The sequence below is a fragment of the Vombatus ursinus genome, unplaced genomic scaffold (genome assembly GCF_900497805.2).
Source record: "Vombatus ursinus unplaced genomic scaffold, bare-nosed wombat genome assembly UNPS02000580.1, whole genome shotgun sequence".
Lineage (NCBI taxonomy): Eukaryota > Metazoa > Chordata > Mammalia > Diprotodontia > Vombatidae > Vombatus > Vombatus ursinus.
The window spans coordinates 700,115-713,961 of record NW_020940358.1 but is presented as its reverse complement, the minus strand read 5'-3'; the positions used below and the strand labels follow the sequence as shown (position 1 = coordinate 713,961).

At 51.4% G+C, this 13,847-nt stretch overlaps 1 protein-coding gene across 1 annotated transcript in view; it reads left to right on the top strand.

Annotated features, from left to right (window-relative positions):
- ABCA2 (ATP binding cassette subfamily A member 2) overlaps positions 1-13,790 on the top strand; it is a 72,968-nt gene extending 59,178 nt beyond the window's left edge. Inside the window, exons 31-50 of the mRNA XM_027849055.1 lie at positions 80-399; positions 1,983-2,196; positions 2,365-2,470; positions 2,886-2,997; positions 3,106-3,166; positions 3,397-3,571; positions 3,933-4,048; positions 4,246-4,393; positions 4,665-4,788; positions 5,359-5,491; positions 6,313-6,430; positions 6,729-6,907; positions 7,326-7,467; positions 8,438-8,572; positions 8,785-8,888; positions 10,090-10,182; positions 10,503-10,605; positions 11,089-11,226; positions 11,361-11,567; positions 12,013-13,790. Coding sequence (XP_027704856.1) covers positions 80-399; positions 1,983-2,196; positions 2,365-2,470; positions 2,886-2,997; positions 3,106-3,166; positions 3,397-3,571; positions 3,933-4,048; positions 4,246-4,393; positions 4,665-4,788; positions 5,359-5,491; positions 6,313-6,430; positions 6,729-6,907; positions 7,326-7,467; positions 8,438-8,572; positions 8,785-8,888; positions 10,090-10,182; positions 10,503-10,605; positions 11,089-11,226; positions 11,361-11,567; positions 12,013-12,048 — 2,764 coding nt within the window. The 3' untranslated portion in view covers positions 12,049-13,790. The remainder of the gene's footprint in view (positions 1-79; positions 400-1,982; positions 2,197-2,364; positions 2,471-2,885; positions 2,998-3,105; positions 3,167-3,396; positions 3,572-3,932; positions 4,049-4,245; positions 4,394-4,664; positions 4,789-5,358; positions 5,492-6,312; positions 6,431-6,728; positions 6,908-7,325; positions 7,468-8,437; positions 8,573-8,784; positions 8,889-10,089; positions 10,183-10,502; positions 10,606-11,088; positions 11,227-11,360; positions 11,568-12,012) is intronic.
- Positions 13,791-13,847: the final 57 nt, after the last annotated feature.

The following is a 13,847-nucleotide window of genomic DNA, read 5'->3' as shown; positions in this document are numbered from 1 at the left end:
AGCCTGATGGGGGAAAATTCTTGGGCAGTGGCAGGCCTTGGCCCCTAGAGCTCATAGCCATTACATTCTCTTTTACTAGCCTCAAACTATCCCCCGATGCCAGTCCCCAACAGCTGGTTAACACATTTCGGCTGCCTTCTGGTGTGGGTGCCACGTGTGTGCTGAAAACACCTGCCAATGGGACCTTGGTATTGACTCTGAACCTGAGTAACAGTGAGTCCAGGATGTTGGCTGCGCGATACTTTGATGCCATGTGCATTGACTCCTTCACCCAAGGGCTGCCCCTGTCCAACTTTGTACCACCACCTCCCTCTCCTGCACCCTCTGACTTCCCTTTGTCTCCTGATGAAGAGATCCTGAGGGCCTGGAATACCACACTGCTACCCACTACCATGAGAGGTATGGAGCTCCCTGAGCTGGTGGACACTTGGGTTTCCCCTAGACCTGTGATTAATGAGTTGAATGCACCACTAGATGGTATCCATGAGCTGAGCCTGTCCCTGCTGTCAGGAGAGGAAGGTCTTTCCCAGCTGTGCCCATACTTTAGGCAGTGAGGGACTGGGCATTATGCCCTAGTTGTGGTGGATGCACATCTGCAGTTATTTAAGAAATAATTTTCAGGGGCAGCTAGGTGGCGCAGTGGATAGAACTCTGGCCTTGGAATCAGGAGGACTTGAGTTGAAATCTAGCCTCAGACAGTAGATGCTTACTAGCTCTGTGACCTTGGGCAAGTCACTTAACCCCAAATGCCTCATGAAAAAGTAAAAAAAAAAAAAAGTATTAAGAAATAACTTTCATTCAGTAAACATTTATGAAGCACTTTATTGTATGCAGAGACATGTACTAGCTACCACAGATACAAAAATAGATGTGATACAGACCCTGCTTTTAAATTGTTTATAATCTGATGGGAGAAAGATGCTTACAAGTAGCTATGCTGCCAGGGACAGTGAGATCACTGTAAAGGAGAAGTCCAGGCAAAGTGCTATGAGACATCTGAGGAGGAAGAGATCACTTTCATTTGGAAGGGAAGGCCTCATGGAGGAGGCGGCATTCATGGTGGCCTTGACAAAGGAGAGGCTTCAAGAGACAAACAGTGGACTGGATGGTGGGGGCAGGGGAGGAGGGGAAAAAAGAGAAGGAGGGGAAGTGTCTTTTCAGACCTGAGGGGACAGCATGAACAAAGGCCTAGAGAATAGAAGAGAATAGGTCAAAAATAGGGAGGAAGAGGAGTAGTTTTGTTTTGCTGTATTATGGTATATATGAAAGGGAATAGTAAAATAATGAAAATAAATTTTTTTTAAGTTTTTAGGCAATTGGGGTTAAGTGACTTGCCCAGGGTCACACAGCTATTAAGTGTCAAGTGTTGGTCTGAGGCCAGATTTGAACTGAGGTCCTCCTGACTTCAGGGCCAGTGCTCTATCCACTGTGCCACCTAGCTGCCCCCATAAAAATAATTTTTAAAATAGGGGCAGCTACATAGCTCAGTAGATAGAATGCTGGGCCTGGAGCCAGGAAGACCTGACTTCAAATCTGACCTCAGACACTTACTAGGTGTGTGACCCTGGGCAAGTCACTTAACCCTGTTTGCCTCAGTTTCCTTATTTGTAAAATGAGCTAGAGAAGGAAACAGCAAACCACTCCAGTATCTTTGCCAAGAAAACCCCAAATGGGGTCATGAAGAGTCAGATACGACCGAATAACAACAAAATAATAGAAAATAAGGTTGGAAGGTAGAGTTGGAGTGGAGGTAGATTGTGGAGGGTTTTGAGTACTAGGCAGATGAAGTTCTTTATTTAATAGGTGGTGGGAGCCACTGAGAGTATCGGAGTAGATGAAGGGCACTGGTACTTTAAGAAGATTGCTCCTACTTGGAAGACAAGTTGATGATGAGGTTCACTAGGGGCAGCAAGGCCGGGTAGGAAGCTACAGGAATCTAAGTGGAAGAGGGGAGGAGCTGAATAGTAATGCTCTGCCCACAGAGACAGTGACCTCTGTCCCAGCACTGCCGCGTATAGTCCATGAACCCATCAAGTGCACATGCTCCATGCAGGGGACTGGATTCTCCTGCCCCAGTGGTGTAGGTGGACGCCCACCCCAGATGAAGGTGGTAACAGGAGACATCTTGACTGACATCACGGGCCGAAATGTGTCAGAGTATCTCCTCTACACTTCAGACCGCTTCAGGCTGCACAGGTTGGGAGTAGGCACAGGGAGGGAGGGAGGGAGGAGCCTGCGGCAGGCTGGGAGATCCTGGGTGTCTGAAGCCAGGGGCCTGAGGTTGGATTGGGGAAGCTCCTATTAACTGGCCAGGTGAGGGCTGTCTTTACAGACCTCTCTCCTTCCTCTCCTGTCCCCACCCAGATATGGAGCCATCACCTTTGGCAACATCCAGAAGTCAGTACCTGCCTCCTTTGGAGCCAAGGCCCCCCCAATGGTACGCAAGATTGCAGTGAGGAGAACTGCCCAGGTAAGAAGTAAAGCCAGCCATCCAAGCACTAGATCCTGCAGGGCCTAAGGGTAGGGGAGAATGGATAGTGCCCAGACCATGCCATGAGCACAGCCCCAATGCCAGCCCATCATCTTGAATGATATCTGTCTGTCCTTTGGAAGCCTGCTGGATAGAATACTGGACTTGGAGTCAAGAGGTGCCTTTCACTTACTAATAACTCTGTGACGCTGGGCAAGTCACTTAAACTCTCTAAGCCTCAGTTTCTTCATTTGTAAAATGAAGAGGTTGGAGTAGATTACCTCTAAATGTCCCTTCTAGCTTCAAATCTGTGATCCGATGATCCTTCTTCTCTCTGCTCCCTCCACCTCCACCATCCCTCCCATCTTCCCCAAGTTCATGCCCCGCCATTTTTCTGTGCTCTTTCTTCTTCTAGGTCTTCTACAACAACAAGGGGTACCACAGCATGCCTACTTACTTAAACACCCTCAACAATGCCATCCTCCGTGCCAATCTACCCAAAAGCAAAGGAAACCCTGCAGCCTACGGTGAGTTCATGGATGGACTAGTGTCAGGGAATAGCAGAGGAATACCACCAGGGGAGTCAGAGTGAGTATCTTACAGGGCTTAACCCTATCCCCTCTCTTTTGCCTTAGGCATCACTGTCACCAACCATCCCATGAATAAGACCAGCGCCAGCCTCTCCTTGGATTACCTGTATGTTGTTAAGAGGGCGTGTGGATGGGAGGTGGGGAGAGGAAGGAGGTGCTGTATGCCCACTGTCAAAGTTGGGTTTGGAGTGTGCAGACTGTATTCTTCCTTTTGGTTGGGCATGGAAAGTGGGAGCACTGACCACATCCTCCCTCTTTGAGAGTAGAAGGAGCAGGGACTATACCGGGGAGACTGAAGGTGACTGTGACCACCCTCTTTTTCCTCTCTGCCCTCAGCCTTCAAGGCACAGATGTAGTCATTGCCATCTTTATCATCGTGGCCATGTCCTTTGTGCCGGCCAGCTTCGTGGTCTTTCTAGTGGCTGAGAAAGCCACTAAGGCCAAACACCTACAGTTTGTCAGCGGCTGCAACCCTGTCATCTACTGGCTGGCCAACTATGTCTGGGATATGGTAAGGATATCACTGTGCGTGCCATCCTGAGGACACCAAATGCACCGTCCTCAAGTGCTGGTCCTTTCACCTCCTGATTGCTGTACCCACTCACATCCTGGGTACCATGCCCACTGGGTTCTTGCTTTGTCTCAGCCAGTGTGCCTACTCCCAGTGGGCACACACAGAAGGGTCTAGCCACTTGTCTATCCCTTTCTCTCCCTTCCTTCTACCACATCTGTCAGGCCCGTACCCTTACAGGCTGAGCTTTCAAGGACATTTCAGATTCCAGTCTTATAGTATGACTTTCCCATGCCCTACCCCTCCATCCTCCAAAGACCACTTTCCCAATGCATACACCTGCCTTTCCTGTGTCTTTCAGCTGAACTATTTGGTGCCGGCCACTTGCTGTATCATCATCCTCTTTGTGTTCGACCTTCCTGCCTACACTTCACCTACCAACTTCCCTGCTGTGCTCTCCCTCTTCTTGCTCTATGGGTATGGTCTCTGGGGTCATGCAGAGGGAATGGAGGAGATGGGAACTGACCCTGGAGACCAGCTGTGAACTGGAACTCCTGGGTCCATCCATGAGCTCCCCAAGAGGAGACCTGGGTGGGGGTGTGGGGACCCTGGAGGTGAGCTGTCCAAGAGTGGGATCCTGCCTGTCATTGACCATCCCTCTCTTCCACTTGTAGCTGGTCAATCACACCCATCATGTACCCTGCCTCCTTCTGGTTCGAGGTGCCCAGTTCTGCCTATGTCTTCCTCATTGTCATCAACCTCTTCATTGGCATTACTGCCACCGTTGCCACTTTCCTGCTGCAACTCTTTGAACATGACAAGGTGCCCATGGGATGGGGTGGACAGCACATACCTGGGTGTTAAGGCACTGACTCTTTTATCCAGGGACCAGGGTAGGCATTTCAGATGGCCTCTTCCTAGGGGAACAAGAGAGATGGGCATTAGAGCTGTCCCCTTTGGTGGCTATAGATGAGGTGCCTGGGCCAGAAACATTGGCCCTCTTTCCAGGGGTGGAGTGCAGGGGTGACCCATGCCAAGGTACCATGCCCCAAATAGGATCGATGGGAGCTCCTTACCCTGCTTCCTTCCCCAGGACTTGAAATTAGTAAACAGTTACCTGAAGAGCTGCTTCCTCATCTTTCCCAACTACAACTTGGGCCATGGGCTCATGGAGATGGCTTACAATGAGTACATCAATGAGTATTATGCCAAGATAGGTGAGCCCAAGGAAGGGGGAGGAGGGAGATGGGCATCTTCAGAGGCTCAAGGCACAGAGATCCAGGGGTGGGAAGGAGACAGGTATCAGCAAGGGCTCAATGCACTGGGCTCTAGGAAAAAGGGAGGAAAAAGCAAGTAAAGGCTCAAGACGCTGAGCCTCTAGAAGGATTGGGATGAAGGAGGCTGCCATTGGAGAGGGCCTGCAAGTTGATGAGCTTCAGAGGAAGAAGGAAGTAACCACAACTCAGGGTTGGCTTTTACCCCTCTCCACTTTCAGTGCTGCTCAATCTAGAGGGCTCTTCTTGTCAAGGAGGAGAACTCAGACTCATTCACACAAAGGTGTGAAGGACTCATGTGTGAGCCTTCCCAGGGGCTTTTGCATTTTACCAGAGGAAACTTGAAAGGGCAATGCTAAATCTAAAGGGAAGTTCTAAGGATGGAATTTCAGGCACTGTGGTGGAGATATTTGGGGGTTGGAGGCACCTCTTATATCACATCAATCAGGAGGTAGCCTGTGCTTTTTCTGGGTAAGACCCCAATAAGCCCAATCCCCCCTTTTCCTTCCACAGGCCAGTTCGACAAAATGAAATCCCCCTTCGAATGGGACATTGTCACAAGAGGCCTGGTTGCCATGACAATAGAAGGCTTCGTGGGTTTCTTTATCACCATCATGTGTCAGTACAACTTCCTCCGGCAGCCCCAGTGAGTGTGGAGGCCAGGCCAGAGAATCCTGTATAAGCTGAGTTGGTCCTGGGAAGAATCAGTGATTTTAGGCGGGTTTCTTCTGGGCTGGAATGAGGCTGGTCTGCTCTTGCCTTCCCCCGATGTGCAGTCAGGAGCAGAACAGGTGTAGAGAGATCAGAAAATTCAGTTGTACTGCATCAAGAATGAGGGGAGTAATGTTGTCCTTGGCCCTCAGCAGACTGCCTTTGAAGTAATATGTCTAGTTCTGGGTGCCACATTTTGGGAAGGACATTGGCAGATTGGGATAGTAGGAAGAAACTGGAAACCATTTAACATGAAGATTGGGTAGGCACTAGGGAGATTTAGTCTGAAGGAGAAAAGACGAGATAGGGAAATGTTAGTTGTCTTTAGGTATCTTATGGGCTGTCATATAGAAGAGGGTTTAAGCTTTTTTGACTTGACCCCAGAAGGCAGAATTAAGAGGGAAGGATGGACATTACAAGGAGGTAGATTTGGCTTCCTTGACAATTAAAGTTGTTCAAAAATAGAATGGATTGCCTTGGAGGTATAATGAGTTTCCTGTTCAAGTAGGGGCTGGATGACCAGTCAGAAGGGATATATTCAAGGTGATATCTATTCAGGTGTGAGTTAGACTAGACTACCCCATTCAGCTCCAAAATTCTAATGTTTATGACTGTGAGCATCCTGCCCTGCTCCAGGTGCTGCCCACCTCCACCAGTGAGGGTCTAGGTTAAGGCAGGTGAGTAGTGCTGGCTAGGCAGAGCCCCTTCTCCCCAAGCTGTCCTGCCCTATTAGCCCCTTGCCTTTTCTCTCCCCAGGCGCCTGCCTGTATCCACCAAGCCTATTGAAGATGATGTGGATGTAGCCATCGAACGGCAGCGGGTCCTGAGGGGGGATGCAGACAATGACATGGTCAAGATTGAGAACCTGACCAAGGTGGGACCTCAGATGAAGGACTGACCCCTGGAGACCAACCCAGGGTTTAGGGAAACAGATCAGGAGATACTGATTGTTGGGGGGAAGAGGCCATTCAAACCAATAGTCAATGTTTAAGAGGGTCAGGGGTTGGGTTTGGGCAAAGAGGATTCTGACCAGGAAAGGGGAGAACTCGCTAGGGAATATGGAGGACACTGACTTAAGGGTCAGGGAAGAGCAGGGAGATGGGAGAAACCCTAAGCGTGGGTGTGAGGAATAGGATTCTTTCCCCTGAAGCCCCATTCCCTCACTCCTGCAGGTGTATAAATCACGTAAGATTGGGCGCATCTTAGCTGTAGACCGGCTCTGTGTGGGTGTGCGGCCTGGAGAATGTTTTGGCCTCCTTGGCGTCAATGGGGCTGGCAAGACCAGTACCTTCAAGATGCTGACGGGAGATGAGAGTACTACAGGAGGCGAAGCCTTCATCAATGGACACAGGTGCCCAGGGGCCAACGCGGCAACAGAGAGGAATAGTTGCCGCAGGGCACTGGGGTAGACTAGAGGCCAGGAGAACACAGAAATGAAAAGGTCTTGCACTTCCTGACCTGGTCTTGCTTGTGGAGTCAGGGGCTCTCTCAGAGAGTAAGGGAGGCCCTATGGGCAAATCAAGTATGTCCCTAAAGTCCCTTAAGCTTGTAAAGCTTAAAACCACACTAAGAGTTTTGGAATACCTTGCATTTGTCTGTAATGAGGGGTGGGCCGAGGCTAGGGGCAGATGCAGGCCTCCCCCCTCAGCTGGTCTTTAGAGCGAGGAGCTGAGGTTTGGGTGGTCATAGGCATGGGGAAGAACCAGACAGGGTCTAGGGAGGGATGTGGGCAATGCCAGACCTGAGTGGTTATGCCATGGTCTCTACAGCGTCCTGAAAGAGCTCCTTCAAGTACAACAGAGTCTGGGCTACTGCCCACAGTTTGATGCCCTGTTTGATGAGCTCACAGCCCAAGAGCACCTGGAACTCTACACAAGGCTTCGAGGGGTCCCCTGGAAGGACGAGGAGAGGGTGAGGAGGCTGGGTGGGAGGGAGGCCCCCAGGGACTGGGTAGGGAAGTATTCCAACCAGAGACATTGACCAGAAAGGCTGAAAGGAGCACTACCTGATGGTTTAGATTGGGAGGCAGTGACCTGAGGGAGGGACTAAGAGGCAGCATGGCATGGTGGATGGGGCACTGGACTTGGAATCAGGAGGATCTGGGTTCAGATATTTACAAGTTGTGTGAATCCAGACAGTTCACAGAGCCTCAGTTTGCCCAAAAATGGGGGAAGGGGACTTGATGGATTTTAAGGTCCCTTCCAACTGTGCTATTAATGGGTGGTGAGAGGGAAGAGATAGAGAGGCTAGAGAAGAAATGGGATTGACCTGGAGGGAGAGATTGTCCATATAGGGGAGTGCATAACCAGTCAAGGGGAGGACAGTGATATGGAGGGATCTCTGAGCAGTAGGGCTGGAGTCTTTGTCCCCACTGAAGTCTCACTTCCCCTGCCCATCCCTGGGGATTCCTGAAGGGGGAGGAACAGGAGTGGGGGAGGTTTGGAAGGGATGGCACTCGTAAGTGCCTCAGGGGATCATGGGCCCTGGGCAGATTCCTTTCCATGAGAAAGGAAAAAGACAGTCCCCATAGCCTACCTAGCCCTGTATTCCCACCCATCAATATTTGAAGGACTGTCATAGAATAGGGCTAGACATGTTCTGTGTCGCCCCAGAGAACTAGGAGCAGGTGGGGAAGTCATAAGCAGGCAGGTTCCAATTTCATAAAAGGAAAAACGTTCCAAATAATTGGAGCTCTTTTTAAGTGGAATGAGCTGCCTTGGTGAGTAGTGAGTTCACCATCACTGAAGAGATTCTTCAAGCAGAGGCTGAGTAACCACTTATAGGGGGTGTTACAGAGGAGATTTCTGTTCCTGTTGGGTTTATCCTTGATGGCCTCTGAGACCTCGTTCAGCTCTGAAATTCATTGATTCTGTCATTATAGGTGGTCAAGTGGGCATTAGAGAAACTGGAACTGAGCAAGTATGCAGATAAACCAGCAGGCACTTACAGCGGGGGCAATAAGAGAAAACTGTCCACAGCCATCGCCCTCATTGGCTACCCAGCCTTCATCTTCTTGGTGAGTACTGGGGAGGGCTGGCAGACCCAGAGAGCAAGAGCTCAGGCCCCCTGCCCCACTCAGGAGGCCTTATCTCCTGGCTGGCTCCTCCACCATCATCTTCCTGGTGAGGGCAGAGGGGCTGGGATTCTGCAAGGAGCAAAGAGCTAGGGAGGAAAGGCAGTAGTAGGAGTAGTTGAAGGGTGGAAGACTGACCTTGGCCATGCTCCCAGGATGAGCCCACCACGGGCATGGACCCCAAGGCCCGACGTTTCCTGTGGAACCTCATCCTGGACATCATCAAGACGGGGCGTTCAGTGGTGCTGACATCCCACAGGTTAGTGTCCTTGCTCCCTGCATGCCTGTTCTTGAGATGTTTACACAGCGGAGGAGAGAGGCCCTTCAATCAGCAGCCTTGGAGGTCTGGGGGGGTTTGAAGCCTTGCTGGCTCCTGATAGTCTGTTCTCTGCTAACTAATACAGAGGTCGTGATACCCTCTGTTTTACAAATTCCTTGTGCCCCCAGTTCCTGGTGCTCCCATGCTCTCTCTTGTTCCAAATGTTGGTATGCCCGTACCCTCTCTGCTAACTTTCAGTGTTCCTGGTGACCTTCTCTATACCAGCTCCTGATGTCCCCATGCCTTCCATCAGCTCCTGATGCCCTTCTCTCTGCCAGCTCCAAGTGCCCACATGCCCTCTTCTCTGCCAGCTCCCGATGCATGTCTCCAGTATTCTATCTGCTATCCCTGGTTTCCCCAATGCTCTTCTCTATTGCTTTCATATGCCTTCCCCTCTGCCATCCTCCACTGTCCCTATGCCATCTTTTTGTTAGCTTCTGATATCCCCAGTGCTCTCTTCTGTACCAGCCTCTTGTGTTTTCCTTTCTGTCTGTCTCTGGGGCTCCCTATTCCCTCTTTGCCAGCTCCTATCTGCAGTACTTTCCACTCTTCCAGTTCCTTGTTCCTTGGAGCCCTCTTTTCCAGCTCCTAGTGCCCCTGTACTCTCTTCTCTGCCAGTTCCCAGTGTCCCATGCCCTTTCTATATGCCAGGTCCTGATGTTTCTCTTTCTAATAGTTTCTGGTGCTCTCAGTTCCCTCCTCTTTGCCAGTTCCCAGTGCTCCAAGTTGTCTTTTTTGTCTTTTTTTTTTTTTTTTTTGGTGAGGGCATTTGGCATTAAGTGACTTGCCCAGTCATACAGCTAGTGAGTGTTATGTGTCTGAGGCTGGATTTGAACTCAAGTCCTCCTGACCCCAAGACTGGTGCTCTGTCCACTGTGCCACCTGGCTGCCCCTGTCTTTTTTTATCTTCATGGAGCCCTGGTGCCTTCCTCCTGTCCAGTTCCCAAAAGTACTCTGCTGTCAAGTCCAAGTAACCCCATGCTATCTTACTGGCCATCCGTCATGGTCCCTGATTCCCTCCTCTATGTGAGTCTCTGGTGCTCCTAGCTGGCTCCCTTAGTAGCTGAGTGCTCTTCACCCCCTTGATCCCCCATGGCTGGACCCACTCCGCCTTACCCAGTTCTGGTGACTCTATCTGCAGCATGGAGGAGTGTGAAGCACTTTGTACACGACTGGCCATCATGGTGAATGGACGGCTCAGGTGCCTGGGCAGCATTCAGCACCTGAAGAACAGGTGAGGGGAGGGCAGGGACCTGGAAAGATCTAGGGAAGGGCAAGGAGAGGTGAATGTACAAAAGTGGGGATAGGGACAGTGGGCAGGGACAGTAACAAAGACAGGGGTGGGACACAGGAAAGGAGAGGGACAGGGGCTTGGGGAGTGGACCAGGGGCAAGCAGAGGGACTGAAGAAGGGTATGGGTGTAGGAAGGGTTCCAAAAAGAGGAGGAGGAGCAGAGGCCAGGGCAGAGACAGTGTCGAGGGTGGGCAGTAGAAGGGAGGGTGATGGCCGGGAGGGGGTGGTCAGGGACAGGAGCCCACACCTTCATCCTGCCAGGTTTGGTGATGGCTACATGATTACGGTGAGGACCAAGAGCAGCCAGAGCGTGAAGGAGGTAGTGAGGTTCTTCAACCGAAACTTCCCTGAAGCTGTGCTCAAAGTGAGGGTCAGGGGAGCCCACAGAGGGCCAGGAGGGCTTTGAGGTGGTTCGTGGGGGTTATGAGAGATTGATGAGGGGATCAGGACATAGTCCTTAGGGAAGAGAGTGGGAATTCTCAGGGACTTGAGGGGACTGGGGGACATTTCTCAGGGTGCTGGGGAGCCCAGAGAGGACCAGGGGGGCTTTGAGGGAATTCACAGGGGTCATAAAGGGGGTCAGAAGGCTGTGAGGAGATCAGGGGGAATCTAAGGGAGATTCAGGAAGTGAGGGAGAGCTCTTAGAAGACCTCGGGGCACTTGAATAAATAAGGGGACTCCAAAGGGGTTAGGGATATCTTTTAAGAGTTCTGTAGGAGAACAGGAGAATTCTTAGAGATACTGGGAGGGAGCATGTGGGGTTGGAAAGTGCCTGGTTCGGGCGCCCTCCGGACATTAATTGAGGGGGTACTTTGGGAGCTGACCCCCTGCTTTCTTCAACCCTCAGGAGCGACACCACACCAAAGTGCAGTATCAGCTAAAATCCGAGCACATCTCACTGGCACAGGTGTTCAGCAAGATGGAGCAGGTGGTGGATGTTCTGGGCATTGAGGATTACTCGGTCAGCCAGACCACACTGGACAATGTGAGTGCCAACCTTCCCCTCCCCCAACTCTTCACAGCCAGCTGCACACAGATGCCTGAAGCAGGCGTCGGGGGATGAGCTACTGGTATTCATTGGTCCAGCGTGTCCCAGTCTGCTTTTCCTGCCCAACCCAGGTGTTTGTGAACTTTGCCAAGAAGCAAAGCGATAACTTGGAGCCCCAAGAGACAGAGTCAAGTTGTGCTCTCCAGTCCCCCTTGGCTCGGCTGCTCAGTCTGCTCCGACCCCGTCCCACACCCACAGAGCTCCGTGCTCTGGTAACAGATGAACCGGAGGACCTTGATACGGATGACGAGGGGCTTATCAGTTTTGAGGAGGAGAGGGTGAGGCTCGGGCCCTGTGGGTGGGGTTCACATTTCTATGGGCACTCTAACCCCTAAAGAGTCTGGGGCTCAGGGCCAAGGGCAGAATCCAGCAGTTACTATAGTAACGGCCCCTTAAGGCTTCTCCCTTCCCTATCTCCTCTTCTGCCTGATGCATTCGATCTATCCAGAGACAGAGATGGTAAGAGGCTCAGAGAGACAGAGACTCGGTGATAGAGAATGATAGAGGGGCTAAGAGAGATCCAAAGTCATAGGTCAAGTCATGGTCAGAAACAGAGGTCTTGGGACCCAAAGATCAAGGGAGACAGAGATAGAGAATGAGATTCAAATAGGTTGATTTGGTGACAATTTAACAGAAAGAGACAAAGGAGGAAGTCAAAGGGAAAGACCCAAACTCAGGTTGGAAGCCTCTGACCATCTGAACCTTGTTATCTCTTCCCAACAGGCCCAGCTTTCTTTCAATACAGACACTCTCTGCTGAAGGAACTTTGGAGGCTTCAGCTCCATTCCTGGATGACCAACTTTCTTTGTTCCCTTACTCAAACCTCCTTGGAGCAGCCCTACATTCCCTGGCCTGTTTTGGCTGGGGCAGAGATTCAAGGCCAGACAGTCGGGAGGGAGGCCTTAGCATTGCCGACCTGCCCAGCTCCCTGACCCAGGAGGGTTGGGAGAAGGGATTGGTGATATGTTGTGCACCTTGAATTCAGTGCCTCAAACTTGGAGCTAGTTTTAGAGGGAGGTAGGGGTTGGGGAGACCAGTGGGTGTGGATAGTGCCAAGAGCTGGGCATAAGAACTCACTCTAGGATCCTAGGGGAGCCTTGGAGAGTGGGGAAAAGGCTTAGATCTGATAGCAAGGACAGTTCTTCACTCTGGTGGGCCCCAGATTTAGGGATGGGGAATCTCCCAACTACATTATAGCCCAGGTACCCCAGCCTGGAGTGAATACTACAAACCATACCCACTCTTTCTCCTTCTCTGGCCCGGGCACTGCCCTTCCGGGACCAACCTGCCTGGTGATCCTCAGGATCTCCAACCAATGATTGTGCCAAAGGGACAGTCCTGCTGTGCCCAAGGGTATGGGCTGGGCACTCATGTGGCTCTGCCTTCTAGTCACAGCAGCTCTGGCCAGCTACTCTGCTCACTTCTCTGGACTGTGATAGCCCTATCCCTGATCCCAGCCTGGCCTGCTTGGCTCTGCTTCTGGTCAGTGCCACTCATCTTGCCTGTGGCTCGAATCCCCACTGGCACTGAAGGCTACAAAAAGACAGGAAATACGCCTGGAGGTCAACATAAAGGCCTGAAAAACATGAAAGCTGTGTGGAAGAAGAGGAGCATGAGTCTTCTCTGTGATGTTAACCTTCCAAAACAGGATCCTGATGGACCTGTATAACACAATACTTTCCTGGCTCATCAGGCATCTGGGTGGGGGGGGGGGGGGTGACAAGGACCTCATGGGGTCCTGGGCAGATAACTGCTTTCCCCCTAAATTGAACTCTTCTACCCCCTGGATTTTAACAACACCTCTGCTAATGCCGCCATTGTTGCCATGCCGCCACCACCCGGAGGCTCCAATGTTGGACACCAAATGGGCTGCCTGCCAGCTTGCCTGACCACCGTGGCCCAAGTCATTGACTCTGGCCAGGGTTGAGCTGGGATGTTGGGTTTGTTTTCTTTTTAACCTATTTATTTTGCAATAGGAAGAAGCACTTGTCAGGGGTGGGGAAAATGGAGGGAAAGTGTGTACATAGATGATGGAATGGACACATTGACAGGTTGGATACAACAGTAGGAGAAACAAAAGGAGGGGGACTTCCCCTTCCAAGACTGAAAGCAGTGTTCCTCCATCCTTCAGCTCCTACTCCCAGTAGGGCCTCTGCACCTAGGAACCCTGAAGGCTGTGGGCAAAGGAAGAGGGTGGAAGGACCCGGTGTCCAGAGAGCTTGACCCCTGCCTCTAAATGACCTCCAATCACCTTTTGTCACAGAAGGGGTGGGGCAGGGAGAGGCTTGGTATGGCAAGGACAGTGTGGTGGTCACATGGGCCCCACTTCTTCCTGAGAGCAAGCTGCCATGGCCACTTCCCAGCTGTTTGCCCATCCCCTCCCCTCCCCATCCCATCCCTAGTCCTGCCTGAGGGCAGGTGGGGGACTGGGCTTGTACATAGTTGGGGAAGCAGATCCGGAAAGATGTTTGTTTTAAATAAAAAGGGAAAATATCAAATCAGCCAAAGATTCTGCTCTGTGTGTGTGTGTGTGTGTGTGTGTGTGTGTGTGTGTGTGT